General features: G+C 39.5%; 1 protein-coding gene across 3 annotated transcripts in view; it reads left to right on the forward strand.

Moving 5' to 3' along the window:
* The first annotated feature begins 2,714 nt into the window (after positions 1-2,714).
* NFXL1 (nuclear transcription factor, X-box binding like 1) overlaps positions 2,715-25,381 on the forward strand; it is a 37,373-nt gene continuing 14,706 nt past the window's right edge. Inside the window, exons 1-14 of one of the 3 annotated variants that reach the window (XM_058670141.1) lie at positions 2,715-2,732; positions 3,110-3,337; positions 6,134-6,307; positions 8,594-8,703; positions 10,968-11,098; positions 12,808-12,986; positions 13,207-13,368; positions 13,482-13,582; positions 14,804-14,918; positions 15,761-15,885; positions 17,114-17,236; positions 20,254-20,344; positions 24,820-24,940; positions 25,146-25,305. In XM_058670141.1, the coding sequence (XP_058526124.1) occupies positions 3,112-3,337; positions 6,134-6,307; positions 8,594-8,703; positions 10,968-11,098; positions 12,808-12,986; positions 13,207-13,368; positions 13,482-13,582; positions 14,804-14,918; positions 15,761-15,885; positions 17,114-17,236; positions 20,254-20,344; positions 24,820-24,940; positions 25,146-25,305 (1,818 nt within the window). In that variant the 5' untranslated portion in view covers positions 2,715-2,732; positions 3,110-3,111. Of the gene's footprint in view, positions 2,877-3,109; positions 3,338-6,133; positions 6,308-8,593; positions 8,704-10,967; positions 11,099-12,807; positions 12,987-13,206; positions 13,369-13,481; positions 13,583-14,803; positions 14,919-15,760; positions 15,886-17,113; positions 17,237-20,253; positions 20,345-24,819; positions 24,941-25,145; positions 25,306-25,381 lie in introns of all 3 variants that reach the window. The other 2 variants (XM_058670139.1, XM_058670140.1) reach the window with 2 other exon arrangements.

Below are 25,381 nucleotides of genomic sequence, written 5' to 3' on the forward strand. Positions count from 1 at the left end.
ATGTTCTTACAATGCACACAGAGAAATAGCCCTTTGTTAGATCACAGGTAAATGGAAAGCATGTTTACAATGTCAGTGAGTTTACTCAGAACAAGGATTTCTCAGATTTGTTTTTCTAACAGAAGAGAGCACAATCATGTGGAAGTGAGCACATGTAACAACTTGAGAAGCATCAGGCAGTGTTTGGGGCACTGCCAGGCCATCTTAGGAACGATCATGTTGTTAGCTTCCTAGCTATGATGTAAATCCCACAAAAACTAAACTCAATTGAACAATCCAATCATGAACCTGCAAAAGATCCTCGGAGATTAGGTTAACCACTGCAGAGATCATCCGAGTAATACCTGACAAAGTGATATGCAGTTAACTTTGAAGACCTCGTAGGAGTCAACGTTTATCGCCTCTATTAGTTGTCAGTTGGTAGAAAGTAACTCTTCACCGGGCAGGAATCTCATTTTCTGTGGAATATTTTTAATGTAATCTGATTGCAGGTCTGTAATAAAAAATTATTGAACTGTTATCAACTTTCTTTGCCTTTCAAAACTAGATCATTTAGATGCCCTATTGGTTCATAATCCAAGATAAGAGTAGATAGTAAAAGCCAAGAATTATAGTTTAACAGTGATAGATTTTGTATTTATTTCTCATGCTACAGTCCAGAGGTAGGCAGGCAAGTACTGCCATAACAGTATGCTTGATGAAATCCTCACTCGCACAAGCTGCTTCTTGGTGGTTGCTTCAGCATGTCTGGTCTCTTTTTTCATTACATCATGGTCTCGAATGGATAATTTAGCTCACATCAACCCATTCATACTTCAGACACTAGGAAAGAGGCATGCGGGAACAAGGGTGTTCTCCCCACCTTCTCAGGTCACCTTTCAGAAGTCATACCCACTTTCACATCATATGTTACTATCCTACAGTACTGAACATTACTAAACACACCAAAACGGGACTCCGTTTTCAAAGGTCCATGCACTGCTCTCTGGTTAAATCAATCAGTCAATCTGAGTATTTGGTTTTTCGAATTCTTTTCTCCCCAATCTATGGCAGGATAGCTTTTTTGTTTTTTGTGGTAAATTTACATTAGTTGTTTTATCCTTTTTCTTTCATGGTGCCCCCTTGCTCTTTCCATAGTTTGGTTGTGTCATATCAGTATTTCAAGGTACAATTCATATAAGATCTATGCAAAGCTTGACAATGACATTTAAACAGCATGCTTGTTCAGATCTCTGACAGACGACACAGTTGTAAACAGGATTTCCTTATTAGCAGTCACGCGGCAGTTCCTGGTCATTGCTCAGAGATGGTCACTGTATTCTCTCACAGACTGTAACAGTACATTTCCACATCTGAAAACATCACTGTGGAAAACACAACCTTAGATGGGATGAACTTTTAAACCTTTAGAGCAACAGGGTCAAGCACGGTAGCCTAGCAGCTGAAGTCCTTGCCTTGGGTGCACTGGGATCCCATATGGACGCTGGTTCTAATCCCAGCAGCCCCGCTTCCTATCCAGGTCCCTGCTTGTGACCTGGGAGATCAGCCCAAAGCCTTGGGACCTTGCACCTGCATGGGAGACCCAGAGGAGGCTCCTGACTCCTGCCTTCAGATTAGCTCAGCTTCAGCCGTTGTGGTCACTTGGGGAGTGATTCATCGGATGGAAGATCTTTCCCTCTCTTTCCTCCTCTCTGTGTAACTGACTTTGTAATAAAAATAAATAGATTTTTTTTTAAGTTTTAAAGCAAAAGTGCATAAACAAGCACAATGTTAAGAGAGTTGCTATGGGCTAGTGTTGTGGCACAGCTAATTTAGCCTCTGCCTGAGATGTCCAGACCTGGATATTTGGGCAGTGAACCACTGAACGCAAGATCTCTTTCTCTCTTTCTTCCTGTCTGTAAGTTTGCCTGTAATATAAGTAAATGTTTTTATTTTTTAAGAGGGTTGCTGTACGCCTCTTCATTTGTAGCCCCCAAAGTTCTTGTAGCATTCTCATGTTAAAAGTTATAGGCACGGTTCCGAGCACCAGATTGCTTTATCAGTTTCTAGCTTCACTACCAAACGCCATGTTTACTCTCTTTGTACCTCAGCACTTTGGGGCTGTAAAATGAGCAGAACTGATGGGGTTCTTGTATCCAATTAGCTAATGCAGTTATTATGTGAAACACTTTAAAGGGAGCATGATGCCTAACACATTCCACCTAAATATTAGATATTTAATGTAGGTGAAGTAAATAAACCGAAGAGTTGCATACGGATTATATGAGCGACAGCGGCAACCATTCTATTTTTCAATTCCAGATGGGCATCAGAATGATTTTTTTAATATCTACGTATTAATATCTGTTGGAAAACTCCACCTAGTGAAAAAGGTGAGCCAAGGTGGCTCAGTTATTTTAACAAAATCTTCAGGGACATGGTTTGAAGATGGCTTCAGATTTATTTTCTGCACCGCTCTAGCAAAATAAGAGGGCGCTTTCCCTCGCTGCTCCAATTACCCTCCTCTAACTCTGTTTCCACTTTCGTTCTTTCCTCACAGCTGCCCTCCTCAGCTCCGCCCACCCCTCTGGAGCCCCAGAGCACGCCGGGAATCGTAGTTTTCAAAGGCCGGCCCAGGTGGGCGCATGCGCTGCAGATACTCTCTTCCGGGAAGCGGCCAGGGCTGCCACGCGTTCCGCGGGCCGCGGGCGCGGGATTCTGGGAGTTGTAGTCGCTGGGGGCGGGCGTCGTCGGTAAGGAGACGTAGCTTTCCGTGGGGACTGCTACAGCAGTTGGCCCCGCGGGCACCTCAGGGTCAGTCTGGTGCTGGCGTCGCTCCGTACTCCTACTGAGGCTGAGGAGACGCTTTCCTTCTTCCCGGAGGCTGGCTCTCTCCGGTGCTGCATGCTCCTTGACCCCCCGGCGGTCCCTAACCCTTCCTACACTTCTTCCTTCTCTGTCCATCTCCGAACCCGGCTGGAGTGGGACGCGCCCTCCTGGACGGAGAGGCTCGCGACCTTCCGGGACCCGCCTCACTCGACCCCCTCACAACCGGGCTTCTCGGTTTCGCGAAACCCCTCGGCTCTCAGGCTCCTCACGCTCTTTTTCTCCCTCCCCTTCTCTCTTGCAGGGATGGAGGCTTCCTGGCGCCAGGTGGCCGGTGGCCGGGGCCGAGCCCGCGGATGGGGCCCTGCTGCCCCCGCCTCTGGCAATGGAGTCCCTCTCGGCGGTGCGGGAGGAGGCCGCGGGAAGGGGTCGGTGGGCGCCGTCGGTGCGGCCGGCAGCCCGGGCGGAGCGGCGGCTGGGAGCAGGCAGAGCCCCGCGGGATCCGAAGCCCTGCAGACCTCGGCGGGCGGCGGTGAGCGCGGCGCCCGTCCTCGAGCCCACCGGGCTGCTGTGGCCCCGGGCTCCGGTCGTGTCCGCTCCCCAACCCCCGTTCATCCTCGGGGAGTCCATGGTCGGGCTGGGGCGGGGAACACCCTTCTCCACTCTTTCGGACAACTGATTTCTTTCCGTCTTCTAGACAGATGTCTATCCTTTGAGTGGGTCTGTTAACCTTGGTGAACTTAACAGTGCCCCTCTCTTGCTTCTTAGAGTCGTGAGTTGTGGCCTCTGGTCTGACTTGGTTCCTAACGTTGTTTGGTAGCCGGAGGGCTTTGAATTTGAAGGGGTGGTCAGCGTTTGCTTGTTTGGGAAAAAAATCTCAGAAAGATCTGGCAGACAACTTTTTCTTGTTCAAGTGCAGTGTTGTGCTTGACTGAGGTCACCTGGCCTGGGTCAGTCCCGTGCCGGGCCCTCTCCTGCAGCGGAGCAGTCGTCCCGGGCCAGCTCTCCCAGCCTGCTTTCCCTGATCGCCTGGTGTATATATCCTGGAGGCACCCAGTGCTGGTGCCTCACTCCCGTGGGTGGGGTTGGTGGGTCTCTCTTCCCTTTCTGTGGTGTTGCCCCTTCATCCAAGATTCTGAAACACGCGCGCACCACAGCCTGCCAGGGCCACAGGAGTAACTGCTAAACTATTGCGTTTTTGTGTTTGGATTGTATGTTTTAGGAGGATTTTCTGGGGGGTGGGTGGGACCACAGCAGAATCGTGCTCCCAAGCCGGCTTTGTCCTAGGCTGTGAGACAAGTTGGGTGGTCGTCTCTTGGCTGGGAGCAGCTGAGTGTGTGAAGGTGGCTGGGTGAACTCTGCAGTTTGGAGAAGTACGGGCAGTTTTGGTGCACTTTTTGGATTTTGTGTGTAGACAAGGTAAAGCAGGAATTTGCTAGTTGATATTTGATTGGATGAACAGGTAGAAAGCTTGTCAGGTTCTCTTAATTTTTCTTAAGGTGATGTTAATATATGTGTTTATCAGGTTATGAATATTTTCATTATTTTCTTTCCAATTCAACCCTTTGTCTTATAAGTCTTTTTTTTTTTTTTTTTTTTTTTTTTTTTTTAAGAAATGTCTTATTATTGGTTTGAGGGCAGAGTTATGGGGGTGGGGGGAAGACAGAGGGCAAGAGGTCTGTATCTGTTGCTTTACTCCCAAATGGCTACAATTCCCTGGGTTGGGCCAGGCGGAAGCAAGGAGCCTGGAGCTTCTTCCCTGTCTCCCAGGTACATTGTTAGCAGGGAGCAGGATTGCAAGTGGAGCAGCCAGGTCTTCAACGCATGCCCACATGGGATGCCAACACTGTAGATGGTGGCTTTATATGCAAAGCTACCATGCCTGCCCGTTCTTACATGTCTTCAAGTACATAGATTGCTGACTCATCCTCTTAGTGAAGTTTCGAATCTGTAATATTGACATTACCTTTCTTTCAGTACTCAGATTGCTAGCTAAGTGCTGTGTACGTTTACTTCAAGGTTTACTTGAAATAGCCTGTTTTGATTGATAATCCCCAGCCAAACTGGTTATAATAAGAAAATGTTTCGTGAGGGAAATACATTTTTTTTTCCCTCTAAAGATTTCTTTATTTCCAAAGTTAGAATTGCAGAGAGGGAGAGATAAGAGAGAGATCTTCCACCCACTCATTCACGTCTCAGATGGTTGCTGTTACAGCCAGCAGCTTCAGCCAGTTATCACACAGGGGAGCAGGGGCCCAGACTTGGGCCATCTTCTGCTGCTTTCCACAGGCTGTTAGTGGGGTTGGAAATAAAGCAGCTGGGACATGAACCAGCACCCCATAAGCTTGCTGGCATCTCAGGTTGTGGCTTTGTTAGCTATGCCACAACATCGATGAAGCATTTTAAAGTATGCATACACTGAATAGTAAGAGTGAGTATCTTTTAATATAAAGTCTTTTAAGTTAGGAGTTTAATAAATTTGCAGTTCAGTTTGGACACTGATAAAATCATATCAGTTCAGTAGGTTCCTTTGCTTTCTTAGACTTTGGTTGCCATGTGTAAGAGAGGATTAACACTTCATGCTTGTAGAATATTCCTATGGTCCTTATTCTCAAGAATTTTGAAGCCTGATAGGAGATACTCAGTTTTGCATTGTCCTTTAACCAAGTAAAATGATAAAAGTAAATCTTAAATAGAGAAGGAATGAATCAAAAACTTGCTTGACATTTGTTTTGCATCAATTTGTAAAAGCGCGTTTTCCATGTTAACTTTTGTGCAGGTTGATGTTAGATAAACTTTCCTTGTTGTGATCACAAGAAATTGTCAAAAAGCCCACGATAAAGGGTAAAGTTCCTGAGCCTTGTAGGAAGCAGAATGTCAGCGTAGCTGGTGAGCAGGAAGTACTCTGTGTGGGAACCTAAGTTGTTGGAGGAGAATCCATTCCCCAGTTTTGACAGCTCCCAGTTCCTCTTCAGTATCCCTGTGGGCAAGATCTTGTAGAATACCCCAACTTAATTTTTGTCATTATTTGAAGTTTTTTGATACTTCTCATTGCTTTGTTTGTATTTTTCTGATTTATTGGTCACTCTTTGTATAGCAGTTTGCTAAATTTAACAGGATACTTACACAAGCGAAAGTTTTTCTTGTGGTATGTCCGTTGTTTGTGCCATAAGAAATTTCGAGAGACTTTCTTGTGGATTACAGTGAGATAGAATGCTCCCAAGGAGGCTTTCAAACATGTGTTTAGTATTGTGTGACTGCATCACTGGTGCTTTCTGAGAGATTGTCGCGCAGAAATTAAGCCATTTGTGTTTTTTTTTTCAAACAGAGCTAATGTCTCAGAAGAAGTTTGAGGAGATCAAGAAGGCTAATCAAGCTGCAGCCAAAAAGCTTGTTCAAGAACATGTTAGTTCCTCATCTGAAGAAGAAGGAGATGAAGACTTTGAAGGAAAACAAGGAAAAATAGTTGCTAATACATTTATAACATACACTACTCAGACAGGTACTGAGCCTTTAAATGTTGACATTGGTGACGTATGTCTGTTCCTGACACTTTTTGATAGTGGTGTAACTCCATGTGGAATAGTTTTTGCATCTCAAGAAAGAGCATGTGGCCGTGGTAATAGAGTTGGAGTTTTCTGCATTTTGCTATTTGAGTTCCGTGTTGTTCAACACTAATCATGTTGAAAAGCAAGCAGAATGGCAGTGACCCTTCCATGGCTAGGAGTTCTGTGTTTAATGAGTCCTTCAAGGGAATGATGGGAGGGGACTCCAGGGCCCCCCAAGAGACACGCCAGGACACACTGTCCCTGGTGGCGTGGGGTAGAGCTGCTGGAACTTGGATACTCTTTTCAGTCTCGTCTTCATTTGTTTCGCTCTTTTCTCTCATGTTAAGTATGTCTTCAGTCCATTTTTAAATTTTAGTATCTTTATTTTTTCTTATAAGATTTTTTTTTTTTTGAAAGGCAGAGTTACAGAGAGGGAGAGGCAGAGAGAGATTTTCCATGTGCTGGTTCACTCCCCAAACAGCCTCAAATGATTGCAGTGCCAGTAGCCGGGCCAGGCTGAAGGCAGGAGCCGAGAGCTTCTTCCAGGTCTCTCACATAGATGCAGGGGCCAAAGTGTTTGAGCCATCCTCCACTGTTTTCCCAGCGCATTAGCAGGGAGCTGCAAGGGAAGTGGAATAGCTGGTCTCAAATAAGCACCTATGTGGGCTGCTGGCACTGTTGGCAGAGGCTTAACCCTCTGTGTCACAGCACTGTCCCCCATGTACTATTAATATTTTTAATATGTTTGTAGATGTTTACCACCTTACATGTATTGATATTAGTAGTTTGTGCTTATACTCTTGCATTGACTTTTTCTTGGTTTAGGGTCATGTTGGAACAAGAGAACCTACACAATGTGTGGGAAACAATTCTAGAGAAAAGCAGCTTTCCTAGATTTAAATAATTAGTAAGTGGTAGAACTAGATTCTTTTATTTTAAGGTTTATTTTATTTTTATTTGGAAGCTGAGTTACTGAGAGAAGAAGACACAGAGAGAACGATCTTCCATCACTAGTTCACTCCCCAAGTGGACACAACGGCTAGAGCTCAGTCAGTCTGAAGCCAGGAGCCAGGAGCTTCCTCAGGCCTCCCACATGGGTGCGGGGCAGCCAAGGACTTGGGGCCATCCTCTGCTGCTTTCCAAGGCCAAAGCAGGAAGGTGTATCATAAGTGGAGCAGCCAGACTCCAAGTGGCCCCTATGTGGGGTGCTGGCGCTGCAGCGGGGGTTGTAACTTACTATGCCACAGCTGGCCTGGTAGAGCTAGGTTTAAACCTTGTTTACTTTTGAGCTATTGCAGAGTTGACAGCACTTTCTGTGTAAGAGCAGAGGTGGTCCAAGAGAGATTAGACTGCTGCTTTAAACCTGCTTATGGAGAAGAAGGCGCATGCAGTGGTTGAGAGCCTTGACGCTAAAGCTTCAGCAGGCTGGCTTGTCTTTGACTTGGCTGTGGGCTGCGCATCACACTCTTCAATATGTTAGGGTCTTAGGCTCTTTTTTACGCTGAAGTGGTTAGGATGAAGTGGATCTTGGGTACTCACCGTCGTATATGCAGTAGTTCCTGTGCAGCAGTATATGCTGTGTGTCTGTTTGCTGTAATATGTAGTGTGTTTTAATGTGAGCTTGATTAATAGAGATTTTCTACTATAACTTTTTTAAAAAGTCATTTTTTAAAAAATGGTCTCTTTTTACTTGTTTAGTCTTTGGCCCATGCGGGTGCAGGGTCCCAAGGCTGTGGGCCAGTCTCTGCTACTTTCCCGGGTCATAAACAGGGAGGGAACTAGATTGGAAGTGGGGCAGCTGGGATGTAAACTAGCTTCCATGTGGGATCCTGGTGCTTGCAAGAGGAGTTTTAGCCAATTGAGCCATTACACTGGCTAATCTTATTCAAAAGCCTAATCTTATTCATAAATTCCATTTTATATAAGGTAGATGCTAAATTGGACACGATTTAGAACTGTATATATATTTGTTAGAGCTACCTTATAAGCACAGCAATTTGTTATTGCTAAACAGTTATTACATGCGGTAGTGCTATGAGGTGTCTTAAAAGAGTTCATAGAAAGTGCTCATTTTGAAAGTGCTTGCATTACTTTCAGAATTTTTTGCAACAAAATAAACTTACGCCTTTAAAAATCCATTTTTTTGCAAACATTTTGCAGAATCAGAATCAGTACTCTTTAAGTTTGTGTTGTTGTAAGATGTTACTTAACATGAGATTTTTCACTTATAAACGTTCCAGACGGAGATACCCGTGAGTTAGAGCGGACAAAGCAGTATGTAAATGATGCTTTTCAAGCAGGGGCAATGACGTGCTTGATTTGTATCGCTTCAGTAAAGAGAAACCAAGCAGTAAGTTTTTTTATGTTAGTATCTCTTAAAACTGCCTGTATTATATTCGTGATACTTAACTATTATTTTGCATATTTTTATTCAAAATGTCCCATTTGAGTATCTTGTATATGGATTGTGAATATTTGTATATGGATCATTCTGTAACTGATTTTTTTTTTTGAAATTAAGGGTTCTGCTCAAACTCTTTTTTTTTTTTTTTAAAGATTTATTTATTTTTATTGCAAAATCAGATATATAGAGAAGAAGAGAGTCAGAGAGGAAGATCTTCCATCTACTGATTCACTCCCCAAGTAGCCACAATGGCTGGAGTTGCACTGATCTGAAGCCAGGAGCTCCTCTGGGTCTCCCACGTGGGTGCAGGATCCCAAGTCTTTGGGTCGTCCTCTCCTGCTTTCCCAGGCCACAAGCAGGGAGCTGGATGGGAAGGGGGGCTGCTGGGATTAAAACCAGCACCCATGTGGGATCCCAGCACAGGCAAGGCGAGGACTTTAGCTGCTAGGCTTCTGCACTGGGCCCTTTATTCTGTAACTGATTTTTAAAAAGTTAGCTCTAAATGAGCTTGCAGTGTTTTTTGGATTATTAATATCTAAAAAGAAAATCACCAATTTTACATGTCATTTTGATAAAGCCTTTTTAGTGTCTGTGCCTTGGAGAAACCCCCAAATATGAAGCATTAAAATGTACCACATTTTTACTTTCTTTGGGCCTGAAAAAGACACTACAGTCCCTGCCTTGAAGGAAGCATTTGACAGTGTCATTAGCTAGTCAGCTTCTCCTGCTTTGAAGGCATCATGGGAAGTGGCAAAGGTCAGTAGGGGAGAAAGACTCAGACATAACTCCTGTCCTTAGAGGAGCTCTGGCCTGGTGGAGAAGTAATCTGTGAAGAAAAGTAGCAAAGGAGCAATTAAGGAGAATGACAGGATAGCTTGAACTTTCAGACCCTAGATTAATCCACTGGTGTTAAAGCTGCTTTGCCTCCATAAGGAAAATTGGGACAGATGAGTGTGGAGTGTGCTCAGGTTGGATAGCATAGAATAGCAGAGACAGGTGCGCTTGGTCCCCAGGTCACACTGGTTGGCCTACTCTGCTTTGAGTGCATGTGAGTGGTGTCCCTGTACAGACAGCATCTTTAGACTCTTGTACATGTGAGTTTTTTGTTTTTTCATCTCAGCAATTTTTCTTTGAGAAATAACCTAGCCACTACATCGATGTGGTACAGAAGCAGTAGGGAGGGAGAAGGTATCCTGTCCATGGACACAGTCCATGCAGAGGAATTGGTGGTGAATGTCTCATCCTTTTCTCTGGGAGAGCGGTGCTGAGGTCATCCAGGGCAGGTTTTACGTGGTACTTCAGAGGACACCCTGCAGGGCTGAGCCTGCTGCCCATGAAAAGGAAGCAACAGTGTAGGCATTTTCTCTTCTGTCCTCTGGTCCCCTGGGTGTCACATCCAGGTTGTAGCTCAAGTACTGCTTTAGGAAAAGCTCCAGCTAAGAAATTCACTTGCTGGGTTTTTTTTTTTTTTTTTTTTTGGATGATGTTGGCTAGTTTGTGCAATGTAATACACACTTCATCAAGTGGTTGTAAAATAAGGAAAAAGAAGGGATTTTTGTCACATCAAAATATCAGCAGGTCTTAAAATTAATTTAGTGTCATTAATCTTTTTCAGTTATATAATTTTTCCATTATATAGTTTTGCTCACACCATTTACAGAATTGAGCACTAGATGAGTAAGCTTTATATAACAGAAGGGCAATATAGAGGTCTATGTACATGTTTGTGTTGAAGGGTTTCTTTGCAGTGTTATTTATAGTTGGAAAGAACTCAGCGATAAAATGTGAAATTAATTTAAGGTGTATCAATTGTACCATACATTTATAAATAGCATATTATATGAATGTATTTGGTAAGGATAAATGTTTATAATGAAAAACTAGAAAATTACATATCAGTCATGTGGTATATGCTAGTTTTTAAAGATATAAATTATGTAACATATGTAAACCTTGAAGATCCCTCAGAATGTTAGCCACAATTATTTATATTTGAATGAATTGAAGTAACTGATAATTTTTTCCTTTAAAGCGCTGTATTTTTAAGTACACCTTTATCAAGAACATTTTTTTTTTCATTTTATTCACAGGAAGGTCTTATTTTTAATCTATAGGTAGCTTTTGAAGCTACTTTAGTGTGATGCTCATTTTACAGTCTTGTGGAATTAACAAAGTAATATATATATTTATTTCTGACATCTGTGTCATAGGTTTGGAGCTGTTCAGGATGTTTCTGTATATTTCATATGCCTTGTATCCAAAAGTGGGCCAAAGACAGCCAATTTCTCGTTTCATCTTTGATGGATGATGATTTTGGAAAGCAAGATTATCCCTGGCCTTGGTAACTTTTTTCTAATTAATTGGGTTATAGTTGTACAGGAAATAAAAATTAATACTGTAAGTTGCTTTTGGCAATTTCATGTTTGGTCTTCAATTTTTATAATTACTTGCTCCTTAACTGACTAGTAAATCATACAGAGTTAACTTTTCTGCCTGCAGAGCATTTTCTTAATTATCCTTTTAAGGGACTTAGTTATTCTTTTTTTTTAAAGATTTATTTTATCTTTTTATTAGAAAGTCAGATGTAGAGAGAGGAAGAGGAAGAGATCTTCCCTCCGCTAATTCACTCCCCAAGTGACCACCATGGCTGGAGCTGCACTGATCTGAAGCCAGAAGTCAGGAGCCTCTTCCGGGTCTCCCATGTGGGGGGTGCAGGATCCCAAGTCTTTGGGTCGTCCTCTCCTGCTTTCCCAGGCCACAAGCAGGGAGCTGGATGGGAAGGGGGGCTGCTGGGATTAAAACCAGCACCCATGTGGGATCCCAGCACAGGCAAGGTGACTTTGGCCACTAGGCTACAGCACTTGACCCCTATATTCATACTTTTAAAGAAAGTAAATTACTCCAATGAGATTTGAAAACTTACTTTTGTTTAATCCTTGTCAAGACGGAGCTAAAATAATGGCTTTAAATTAGGTGTTTTGCGGAAACTAAAAATTAACATAGATATTTCTACTATGTGATATTGCTTGTTTATGAAAAATACATAGCACAAGTCAACATCTTATTGCTGTTGTCAATATGTTATGTTTTAAAAATTCATATATTTTCACTACTGCTGTCAGGAGAACAGTTTGTTCAGTGCCGATGGGCTCTGGGAAGGTGCCCTGAGCTCCTGATTAGCGGCCTAGGCTCAGTTGGTTCATACACGCATTTCCCTCCACACTAGCTAAAAGGACTGGTGGAGTTTTTCCTGTTAGTAAAAGAAATTTTAACTCTTAAAACGAAATGCCAGTTATTTACTACAGGTAAGAAATGGCATTTGGTTATTTTAATTATAAGTATGAAAATCTTTTGCTTGTTTTGAATATTTATGTGGTTTCTGGACAAAATACTTATGTGGTTTCAGTTGTCAGGATGTTGAAAATATGTTGTGTGTGGTATCGGAGAAATCGGGAAGTGTTGTGTAGAATACTAGCTCTACTCATTTGGGAAGGTAAAGAATCCAACATTTTTTGACAGTGAAGTTATTTGTCTTGAGCTTCAAGTGAGTTTGTATTAAAACTGCAGGCTAACTCTTCCAGTACCAAAATTTATTTATGTTGTAGATTAAAAGTTTCAGCTTTAGCACGTATTTGTGTAGCTTTCACAGGTTGGGTTCTATTCAGGTGTTTAGAATTGTGAAATGTCCTAGGTATGTGCAGCAACTAATCACATTTGGCTTTTTAAATTTTTGAAAGTTATAAAATAAAAAGTCTGTTCCTTCCTTAGTTACAACCACTCAGCATGTTACAGGTGCTTGCTAGGTACATGTGACTGCTGGCTACTATGTTTTGGAGTGCAGGTGTAAAATAAATCCACTCATATTAAGAAATTATATTATGCTAAGCTGTTCTAGAAGGTTGAAAATGATTTGGTTGCTTGCTAATATAGAGTTCCTTAACATAGACTTAATTGAACATGCTATGTGTGCTACTAAGTCTACTTATTTTTCTGTATTTCCTGTTACTTTTAAACATAAAATTAACTTCAGTAATTTCATTTTTTTTATAGCCCAAAATGCAGGTTTGAATACAAGCGGTCAGAAACTCCAAGTAGGTATTACTGTTACTGTGGAAAAGTGGAGGATCCACCTTTAGACCCTTGGCTGGTGCCTCATTCCTGCGGCCAAGTATGCGAGCGAGAATTCAGACCTCCTTGCGGCCATAAGTGTTTGCTCCTCTGTCATCCGGGTGAGTTAGAGATCACATCTAAATTGTTTGTGCCTGCTTATATGTATGGAAGTGAAAAATTGCAAGAGCTGACTTTAGAGTTTTAAGTGTTCAATAAGAAAATATTGAAAGGGGTTATGTGTTGAAATGCTCAGTATATGAAGCTATAGAAATTGCTGGTAAATATAGAAATTAAAATTTTTGATTTCTGACTTCTGAATTCTTGTCTCATTTAATTTAGGTCCCTGCCCTCCTTGTCCAAAGATGGTAACGACTACTTGCTACTGTAAGAAGGCAAAACCCATCCCTCGCAGGTGCAGTGCCAAGGAGTGGTCCTGCCAGCAGCTGTGTGGGCAGAAGTTGCTTTGTGGACAGCATAAATGTGAACATCCTTGTCATGCAGGTAAGATGCCATTCTGGGGAGGGTGTCTAAACTTTGAGCAGATTTCTAGTGTCTCTGTAATATTTCTGTTTTTTTTTTTTTTTTTTTTTTTTTTTTTATCATTTTGATTTTAGGAAGTTGTCCACCGTGTCCAAGAGTTAGTAGACAGAGATGCATTTGTGGCAAAAAAGTAGCTGAAAGAAGTTGTGCAAGCCCTCAGTGGCACTGTGATCAAGTAAGTGCATTTATAGTTTGAGAGGTGGTGAATATTAAATATAGAAAATGTAAACAACTAGAAATTTGGTTACTTGAATAAAAGGTGAGGCAGACTGTCAGCTCAGGTGAAGTATGTCATGTCTTGCTTTCTAATTTAAATGTTTTACTTGTTAGAAACTATTTTCAAAATTAACACCTACTGGTTGAATTTTGCAGTCAGTGCTTTTGCTAATTTTCTCTCCCTTGCGTAGTCCCTCCTTGAGTTAATCCAATTGAAAAGGTAAGATTGACTTTGTAGGTTGCTTGTCTTAAAATTGTCAGGGTTTTATTGCAATTTGGAAGTCTTTGGTGAATGGCTATACAAAACTGAATTTACTTTGTTTCCTTTATTTTGTGTTTAAAATTTACTCTTTAGTGCATAGGAAGTGTGTGGGTATACATACACGTACGTGTCTACACATGTGTGTATACATATATGTGATACCTACAAAGGACTTCATGTTCACAAACTTCAGAATTCATTTAAAATGAAATTTAAAAGCTAAGTTTAGGAATTAGTATTGGGTGAATATTGTTAGGTACGAATTATGATGTTAGTACCTTGGCTTTTGTACTTCCCATTACGTCCTGCTGATGCTCCTGGGAAGGCACAGAAGATAGTCCAGCCACATGGGCCCTGCCACCCAACTGGCAAACCCAGATGGAATTCCTGACATCTTGAACCTGACCCAGCCTTAGCCATTGCAGTCATTTGGGGAAGTAAACCAGCAGATGAAAGAGTTCTCTTTCTGCCTTTCAAATAAGTATTTATTTTATTTTTTAAAAGGCAGAATTACAGAGGAGAGAGAGATCTTCCATCCCCAGATGGCTGCAATGACTGGAGCTGGGCCAATTCAAACCCGAGAGTTGGAGCTTCTTCTGGTCTTGCATATGGACACAGGAACCCAAAGGGTTGGCCATCCTCTGCTACTTTCACAGGCCATTAGCAGGTAGCTGGATCAGAAGTAGAGCATCTAGGACACTAACCAGTGCTCATGTGGAATACCAGTGATGCAGTGGAGGCTTAGCCTCCGACACTGTGGTGCCGGCCCCAGCCCACAAAGTTTTTGAAGTACCCTTGCATGTAAGGTATGAAGTTTAGTAATATGGGTGTTACAAGACCCTTGTGATCGTATATTTTTATACAGAGTTTTTGTTACCTTTTAGACTTTTTGTTAGTGCAAATTGCCTTTTATTTCAGGTGTGTGGAAAAACACTGCCATGTGCTAATCATACCTGTGAGCGGGTTTGCCACGTTGGTGCTTGTGGAGAATGTCCTCGATCTGGCAAAAGGTCCTGTCCATGTCAGAAATCAAGTAAGACTTTTTGTTTGTTTTAAGGAAGTGAGCTGTCAAGCCATGCAAAGATGTGACAGCAACATAAATGTCTGTCTTTAAATGGAAAGAAGTCAGTATGAAAAAGCTGTTGTTGTAGGACTCCCAACTGTAAGCTGTTCTGGAATATACTACACCATGGAGATAGAAAAAAGATCAGTGTTTGCTATAACAAACCATGCTGTATGATACTATGTTGGTTGATATATGTTATTTGTTTCTCTGAACTCATAGAATGTGCACCGTGAGGAACATAAGCCGTCATCTCTGGATGATGATGCGTAGATTCATCATTTGTACCAAGTGTGCCACTGTGCTGGGCAGTGTTGACAGTGGGGAGGCTGTGCTGTTGTCATTAGGTGTCTCAGCAAATAATAATGCGTGTATTTGTAACGTGAATTCTAAGACTTGTCATGGCATGTTTATTTTAAAGTTGGGTTTCACAGTATTTTAAAGTCTAAAGTTTTTCTCTAGGTTAAAGGTAATTAGAAATAATTTTGTATTTCATGGAAATTCTTTATAGAAGTTCACATAATCTTCCTGATTTGTTCAGATAAATGTTTTTGAAGTAGCCCATAGAAATGCATTTCTTGAGGAGAATAACTTTTCATGTGTCAAATTTTCTTTTTAAAAAGAATAAGTTTCACAGATAGGAGTCTCATGAAATTTTTCAATTAAGTTATTTTTTCTAATAATTCTTTGGACATAAAAATGCCTAGTACAAAGAACTGTTATTTTTTATGGAGACTAAGCAACATGGCTGTTTTTTTAATGCTGTGTAATAATGTTAGCTTATTAATGTTGACTTTTTTGCTTTCCTTCAGAGTTTTCTTTGCCTTGTACAGAAGATGTCCCAACTTGTGGAGACAGTTGTGACAAAGTGCTTGAATGTGGAATCCATAGATGTTCGCAGCGTTGTCACCGAGGTCCTTGTGAAACATGTAGACAAGTTAGTCATCTCCCATACTGATTCCTTTTGTAAACTACACATCCTGCTGTAACAGATGAGTTTGTCCTGTGACTGTTTTCCCTTACATGCTGTCATGTAATCTGTATCATGGCCTGTTTGAGTTCAATGACCTAATATTTATTAAGAAGAGAGTATGCCAACAGTCAAACCTAATAATTACCTTTTGTTTGTTTCTGTTTGAGTGAAGTTTGAGCGCTCTTTGTTAAATGTGTTTCTTGGTCAGTGCTTGTTTCCAGAAGATGTTCAGAGTAGGGACATGTTAGGCTTGCTGAAGATTGAAAGAAAAAAAAAAATGGGCCCGGCGGCGTGGCCTAGCGGCTAAAGTCCTCGCCTTGAAAGCCCTGGGATCCCATGTGGGCGCCGGTTCTAATCCCGGCAGCTCCACTTCCCATCCAGCTCCCTGCTTGTGGCCTGGGAATGCAGTCGAGGACGGCCCAAGGCATTGGGACACTGCACCCGCATGGGAGACCCGGAAGAGGTTCCTGGTTCCTGGCTTCAGATCGGCGCGCACCGGCCCGTTGCGGGTCACTTGGGGAGTGAAACATCGGACGGAAAATCTTCCTCTCTGTCTCTCCTCCTCTGTGAATATCTGGCTATAATAAAAATGAATAAATCTTTAAAAAAAAAAAAAAATGACTGGACTTCAGATTTGTATTTGTCAGTTTGGTTTTGTCTGTACTCCCAGATCAACAAACTTCTTGAATAATCCAGTTTTGTTCTTTATGCAAATAAGACATGCAGAGTTGTTGTGTTATTAAGGCTAGATGTAACTTATATATATATATATTACAAATTAGTATCAGATTTCTACTAAATTCAAGAATAAATTTACATGAAGTCCTTTTTTTTTTTTTGAAAAAAAAGTATTTTAGGAAATTCTGGCTTGGCTGCGGAAATGCCTTCCACACAGATTTGCTGTTTAAAGTTTTGGGTGGAGCAGCATTTAGCCTGGCAGGCACAGTGTTGGCGTATGCCTGGACTTGATCCCTGTCTGGCCCCTGACTGCAGCCCCTGCCCATGCAGACCTGGAAGGCAGGGGTCACTGAGGAGACCTGTGCCACAGTGGGTGGGAGTTCCGCCTGTCTCTGCCTCTCTCTCTTTTTCTAATATATTTGACAAATAAAGTTACTATTGTAGTTATCTTTACAATTGCAATGTAGTAAAAAAAAATAAATAATTTTTAATAGAATTTTTCTTATTCCTCCAGGAAGTAGAAAAGCATTGTCGCTGTGGGAAGCATACAAAAAGAATGCCATGTCATAAATCTTACCTGTGTGAAACCAAGTGTGTGAAGATGCGTGATTGTCAGAAGCACCAGTGTAGGAGAAAGGTATGTGTAGTCAGCTTGGGAAGTTTTAATTTAAATAGGAATTTCTCATTTTTGGATCTGTGAGCAACACTGCCTTGATTGGTTACTCAAATGTGCAGGAGTAGTCTTTGCTTTCCATGCAAAGTATTAATAAATATTTGTGGTTAGCTTTAATTATTTGTATTGGTGCTGAATCCTACCTATTCATGTTTTTAACAACAGAGTCTCTTCTGTCTCGTACATAATGCTCTCACTTTGATTTGTGTACCGCTTCTGTTCCCTGACTTTTAACTCATCACTAGCAGTTTTTGAGTAATGGTTTCTGTGGTGACAGGGATTTAATGTCCACTTAAAATTTAACGTACAAATGCTTGGCTTATTGTTTTATTGAGTGTATGGATTTGTAATTGAGATTTTTTTTTGTTGTTGTTATTACGAAATATGTGTCTCTGGTAGTAAGATCAGGGTTATTTTTCCCCTTTCTTGGTGTTAACAACACTGCATATCATTTCCCATTTTTTTCATCTGTTTACTTTATTTGCTTATTAACTATTCCCATTGCCCCTTTTTGGTGTGAACCACTTCGTTAGTCTCTGTATTCTCTAAGAATCTCACCACAGTTTATTTAAAATAATGTATTTATTCCAGAAATAAAATATATAATTCTCATACTTTTTATTCTGTGTATTTTTTAAAGTCCCAAATGCAATATTTTTATTTTTGCTTTAAATACTTTTTTTCAAGAGTTTGAAAAAGAAAAAGTGTTTGATTTTTCTCATTATACTTACTTTGTGATGCACAATTCTTTTCTGTAGATTTGGTTTTGTTTCCTACCCGAAGGATTTTTATAAGGTTTTTTAATTTCTTTGCAAGGCTGACTTTATGGAAGAAAGGGACAGAGAGAGAGAGCCTTCATCTGCTGCTTCATTCCCCAGATGCCTGACACCACTGGGGGCTGGGATGGGACAAAGCTGGGAGCCTTGGTTTTGCTATTGCTTTCTGTTATATTTTCTTGTTTCTTGGCTTTCTGAGACATTTCTAACTGGTTCTAGACATTGTACTTTACTTTTTTTTGGTGCCCCTTTTGTTTTGTTCTGTGTTTTGTTACATATTTTTCAGGTTTGTTCTGGGGCAGGGTTAGGTTACTTAGGACTCACTTGGTATATTTGAGACTTGATTAAATGTTAGGTGTAAACCAGAGTACTCCTTTGCCTAGGGCTCATTTGGCACTCTGTACTGAGACAGTAACTGAGTGTTCCAAACCCTGTGTAATCTGTGAAAACAGTGCTTTCTCCTCCTGCTGGTTGTTTCTCAGATTTTGAGTAGTTTTTTCTCACACATACACAGATCAGGGCTCATCCAAAGACCTAAGGGATCCCTTCTGGAGTTCTCTGGAGGTTTTTTGTACTATTATTTCCTTGGCACAAATTCTAGCCACATTGGCCCCTCTCAACTATCAATTTTGTCTCCTCAGCTTGGTGAGACAGCCAAACTCTGAATGTGATCTTTCTTTTTGTGCTGTAGCCTGGAATTCTTCATGTATAAATCGATACTAATTCCAGGCACCTTATTTAGTTCCTGTCTCTTAGATATTACTTTCCTGTGCTGCCTTATTCCCTGTCTGAAAGCTGTAGATTTTATCTTTTGTCTGTTTTTTCAGTTGTTTGATATATAGAGGTAAATCCAGTCATTGTTACTCCATCACCAGCTGAAGAAGAAGTATCTTTAGACTTTTTCTGTTCATTGAGCACATAACCTTTTCCCTCCTTGCTCTGGCAAAGTGATAGTTACCAAATATTACTTGAGAAATGTTTCTCCAATTATATGAGCAGTTTTGAGTTTTGATTGATTTTTAGTAGTATGTATTTTGTTTTGAGCTGTTTTATATACTGAAACTTATACTTATGTAAATTATAATCCTGAATTCCCGTAAGATAATTGTGACCATTATTTCTACTCCAAAGTTTAGGAATGTGAGGAATCAGAAAAGGAATAAGGAAGCAATATAGACTTTAACTAGTTACTGGGTATTTGTGAATGAAAAACTGGAACAGATCACAATTTTCTCACAGATTGGAAATCTGGAAAGTAATAAAATAAGGAAAGATAATTTATCTCTTCTCCCACAGCTTAAAGTTAACTGTTGAACAAATTCTTACATTAAAGTGATTTTATTTTACTGTTTAATTTGTTCAATTTATGTGAATGTTGAGGAGAGAATTTGGGAGAATTCTCATTCTGGAATCACGCTGCATATACCTGCAACTACTTGGTTTTGGCTAGTCCAGATCTGTGAGCTGGGAAGTCAGTTCAAATCTGCCATGAAGGTGGCAGTGGCCCAGCTGCTTGAGCCAGCACCTGCTGTCCTCTAGGGCTTCATTAGCAGGAAATTGGAATCTGGAGCTGAGCTGGAATTGAACTCAAGCACTGCAATGTGGCATGTGGGTGAACCAGCTGGTGTTTTAATTAGTAGGCCAAATACCCATTCCTGATTTTATGTTTATTAAATTTAAGAAACAGCCAACCAATGGTCTAAAATATTGTCAGTCTGTCAGGTGTGGGAAACTTTTTTTCTGCCAGAGGCCGTTTGGGTATTAGTGACCTCATTATCCACTTAAAAATTAACCAGCTATAGATTTATTGCATTTTGAGCCCTGTCTGCACTTGGGATGGTAGGACTAGGCAAGGGGATTTCATGGACCTTATTTGACCTCTAGGAGAAATGTTCCCCACCCCTGCAACATAGATAAAAAAATGAAATTATTTGATGCAAATATTTTTTTGAGTCATAGACTGATTAACTGAAGAGGAGGAGTATGTGATATGGCTTTAATTGAACTAGATCATTGTCCTTTTGATTATTTAATTTCTTAATAATAATATATTTAGCAGAAGTTTGATACTCTTGAATACTTTCATTCTTAAAGCATAAAGAAATATCTTTTACTTCCCATAAGTTTTGTGATAGCTAGTAAAGATATCCATATGATGCATGAGTTTTCAAATTACCCATTTTTTATATATTGCTTTCTCTTCAGTGTTGCCCTGGAAACTGTCCACCTTGTGATCAAAACTGTGGACGGACTTTAGGATGTAGAAACCATAAGTGTCCATCTGTCTGCCACAGAGGTAAAATTTAACAATAGCTCTAATTTTCTGTTTGTGTTTACATAAAACTTTCTAATTAATAAACAATAGTCACATTCTCTATCTTACTTGAGCTCTTAACAATGTTGAGAAAAAATGAGAACTGCCAGTGTTCTTATGGTTTTTTTTCTTTTTTATTATTTATTATTTTTAATTCATTAATTACATTGTATTATGTGACACAGTTTCATAGATACTTGGGTTCTCCCCACCCCTCCCCAAACCCTCCCACCATGGTGGATTCCTCCACCTTGTTGCATAACCACAGTTCAAGTTCAGTTGAGAATCCCCCATTGCAAGCGTATACCAAACATAGAGTCCAGCATCTTGTTGTCCAGTCAAGTGGGCAAAGAGATGGAAGCTGCTGAGGGTTCACTTGGGAAAATGTTCAGGGTAGCAGTGCAAATATTTGAATCCAAGTCTTCCAAATATAAGAAGTATTGTGCTTTCCTAGCACTGAGTTACTGTTTCTTCACTTCCTCCTGACCTTCCCTATGGGTTTTTAAAACTTAATTAAGATAGAGATTTTTCAGTATTATAGTAAATTTTATATGTTTCTATGGAATTAAGTATAGTGAGATATTAGATGTATCAAAGCCAGTGGTTCCCAAACATTTTTTGTCTGAGGAACCCTTTATTTTTTGGACACAAAAAGCTTTTATTAATGTGGATTTTATTCATTGACTTTATTGTATTTGACATTAAAATGTAGTATTTATTATTTTGTTCTAAAATAGCAATAATAAACCATTGCATCCTAATACAAATAACATGATTTTTGGTAAAGCTGAGTGTATTTGGTAAAGTGAAATGATAGTTTTATGTTTTTGTTTTTAATACCTGGTTTCATATGTCTGTTTCTGCATTTACTGTGTTATGATATCCTTTGTCACTAACTTGTTTGAAATTCCATGTATAGGAGTCCTTGCAGTCTCCTTGGCTGAGTCTAAGGGACTTATGTGGTTCCTAGACTACATTTTGAGAATTGTATTCTAAGTCATAAGTAGGTATTTTTTATTATTTGCCAAGTACTAGGAGCTGAAATTGTAAGACTAAACAACATTGACAAAATCACTGCTTTTTAAGAATCTTGACTCTTCCCTGCATGGCAAAATACAAATACATTAATGTGGAGATATTGGATAGTGACAAGGATTAAAAGAATGCTAGAGTAAAAATATAAGCATGATGATAGGGATGGAGTAGCTGTTTTATACACCGTGACCAGGGAGAACTTGGAAAAGGTGATTTTGGGGAGGAGACCTGAATAAAGTTGAGGATTAAGCCACGTGAATGTGAAGGTGGGGAAGTATTCTAGGAAAAAAACAGTGATGCACAAAGGGAAAAATGTAAGATAATAGGTCACACAGATGATGACATAAAGAAGATAAAGGATTTTTAGGACCTTGGGACCCTGTAGATCATTGGCCTTTATTTAGGAAATGGGAAAATTATTTGACTGTTAAACTGAGTCAGTAGTTCAAAATTTTCAAAGAAAACATCAGACCTAGTTCATTTTTTACTGATTTCTAGCAAATATTTATAGGGTATATAAAAGTTCAGTTTTTTCTTAAATGATTTAAGGTATAAAATTTTTAGCTTTTTAAACCATCTGACAAAGAAATAGAAAATTATAGTCCCTTCTGGCTGATGGGCTCATTTGTACAAGTGTTAAAATTTAAGCTCCTCAGATTTGGATATCTGGTATTATTCTGTCATTTGGAAGTTAGGTTTATTTCAGTATTATGTGTCTATTTTAACTTTAGATAATTTCATCATGTGATTTTTAACATAATGAATTAAAGGGAGAATGTGTAAAGTGATTGATAAGATTCAACACCTTTATTTGACAAAAATTTAATTAGAAGCAGAAAAGAACATTCTTACCACAATTGAAAGTGTCAGGCAAAAGGCTAGTGCAAACATACATAGTGGAGAAGTGCTGAAAATTCTTCATCATGATATTTTGAAGCAAAACTTGTAAGAGTTTCAGTCTTTGTGAAAGATTGTTTCTTAAATGAAAATAGTTATCATATTTCTTCATATCAACAAGTCTCGTGTTTTCTTGTTGTCTCAGAGGTATCTTCATTTTTACCTCAGTTTGTATGACTCAAACAGATTGACAAGTTGCCACCTGTTGATCTGTCTCAAGTCTTAAACTGTAATTTCCCTCCTTCTTTCCCTTGTTTTTCCATGATTTATTTGTTAAAGAAACCAGGTTGCTTTATTTGATTTCTCAATCTGACCGGAGACTGCGTCTGTGTCTGGTAATATTTAACACATTTTGCATTTCTTCGAAATTGTAGAGTTGAATCTAAAAGTTTATTCAAATTCAAGTTTTATATTTCCTGTCAGTATATTTTTTCAACATGCTTAATTCGATTCAGAAGAAGCTTATTATCCCCTGAAAAAAATTTCCCCTGCTATAAAGTATGTGGATGTTTTTTGCACAATTTCAGACCATATTTACCGATATATATATGTATATAAAATCATCTCATACCACTGCTGATCATTTGAGATACTCTCATAATCAAAATTATAGCTGTATCACTCAGAGGGCGAGGATATTAACTTTTCATGATGACTTCATGAAAGTGTGATTTACAATTCTTTTTAATATCAGAGTCATCTGTTAGTGCTTCTGGAATTACGGGAGTTGTGTTTATTTTGGCTATTGACCTATTGATCACCCTACGTACATTTACATATGCTGCTTTTTGTATCACTGAAGCCATTTTAATTAGTCCTGATGTAGACAGCTGTTTTACTTGTCATGCTATACCTGTAATAAATTCTGTTGACCAATAGTAACACTATTTAGAAAACAATTTTTGTTCTGAAAATTTAGTTTTTAAAAATGATTCTGAAGTTTAGAGTTACAAAAAGGTTGATTTTCATTAAATTCTTTGGATTGCTGAATATATTAGTGTAGACGATAATAGGCTGAACACCTTGGATCATGTAACATTTTTTGAAAGATCAAAATAAAACAATGGTATGATTGCAGATAACTTGTCTCATATTACCGTCAAGATGAGACCTTACTAAATTATAGTATTTGCTGTATTTCTGTCTATGATTTTTTTCTCTGTGTTGATTACTTGAATCAAAATTTTTAATTTGTGTTGTTCTAGGGGACTATTTTGATCTAACTTCTAGGGTTGTTAAATGAGGCTGTTTTCTGTTTTTCATCCTTTATCTATTGGGTTAAATGCTTGTTAGCACTTCACTTCGTCCTAATACCTAAGCAGCACTCTGTTCAGTGCTCCTCAGTTGAAAACTCTTCTGCCTTCCCTATTATTTCCTTTCTGTTAAAGTTGCTTGGGAAAACTCAACTAGAGAAAACCTTCAAGATGGTCTCAGATCTCAGATCCTGTTAAAGAGAAATTTTTATAGCTTGTTGCAAAAGGCTTCTCTAATTGTGTTGCTGTGTATTTCTATGAAACCAAAACAAAGGAGCAAAAAGCTGAAGCCCAATAATTCTTTTTAAAATGTTTAAAAGAAAAATTTGGAATTATGACCATAAAGGAAAGTTTATAACTTAGTTTTAAGAACACAAATAATGGAAAACTGACTGTGCATGTCAATAACCATCATCATGTCACCAGGGAGGAGTTGTTCTTTATTGGAGGATTTGTCTGAAAATAATTTACTGTGTAGGTGAGATAATAGGCAAAAAAATTATTTATTGTCCATATTAGACTTTTCAAAAGTTTAAATATATTTTTTATTGAGGTTTGAATGAGTAATATGTTAAATTTGTTTGGAACACATTATTTTAAATAAAAATTTTTGACTATTAAGGTTCTAGTGTCTATATAGAAAAGTGTAAAAACCATAAAATTATAGTGTAGTGAATTTTTAAATAAGATTCACTTATTAGGAAGCCTGAGTAACATAGGGAAAGGGAGAGACAGAAAAGGCCAAAGAAGAACGAGAGTGAGACTTGGTTCTTGCCAAGAATGGCTGCAATGGGCAGGGCTAGGTTAACGCCAGGTGTTTGATGCAGGTCTCCTTGTGGGTGCAAGGCCCAAGTACTTGGGTGTCTTCCATTGCTTTCACAGATTTGCCCACATTGGCCGAGTAGGACTGAATGAAGTAAGGCAACTAATTCATGAACTGGCACCCATATGGGAGAGAGTGTTGAAGTCTACAGCCTAACCCTCTAGACCATAGTGGCGGCCACTGTGATGAATTTTTACAAAATAAACTTCACCATGTAATCAGAACTCAAATCATTAGATGCAACCTGGCTAGCATTTCCAAGATCCTCCTGTGTGCTTCATCTGATTTCAGACATCGTAGCTTTTGTTTGTTTTATTGTCATTCTTAATTCTTCTTGTAGAATATCCTATTTTGCAAAGAAAAAAAAATACATTGATTTTATTATTGAAGGGTACTTGAGCAATTAAGAAAACTTCTTTTTGAGCATCTTTTGTTTGTTGTTTTTGCAGGCAGTTGCTACCCGTGCCCAGAAACTGTCGATGTCAAGTGCAGTTGTGGTAAGACAAAGGTGACAGTACCCTGTGGTCGAGAGCGTACCACAAGACCACCCAGGTGCAAAGAGCTGTGCAGGTTAGTATGAAACTGTGGTGCCTTACAATCTAAAAAAATATATGTGTTTATCATTGGTATTTAATTTTACGTTTTGTCTTTGTGTTAAATGCTTGTAGTCACAGTATGCTTTTTGCTTGTTAAACTGGAAGGTATATAAGTGGGTAATTGTACTTTAGATGTGATTGTTTAATAATCAATAATTTAAGAAAAATTTATGATTTAGTCGACCACCAACTTGTCATCATACAAGTCAAGAAAAGCATCGCTGTCACTTTGGCTCTTGTCCCCCGTGTCATCAACCTTGTCACAAAGTTTTGGAGAAGTGCGGTCACCTGTGTCCTGCTCCGTGTCATGACCAAGCATTAGTAAAGCAGTCTGGCAGGGTAAGAGAACGCTCTTAAAATTGAGACAGTCTATTACTGTGGTCAGATTTTCCTGATTTTACTTAGCTACTTAAAA

Source organism: Ochotona princeps, chromosome 11 (assembly GCF_030435755.1).
Source record: "Ochotona princeps isolate mOchPri1 chromosome 11, mOchPri1.hap1, whole genome shotgun sequence".
NCBI classification, from domain to species: Eukaryota; Metazoa; Chordata; class Mammalia; order Lagomorpha; family Ochotonidae; genus Ochotona; species Ochotona princeps.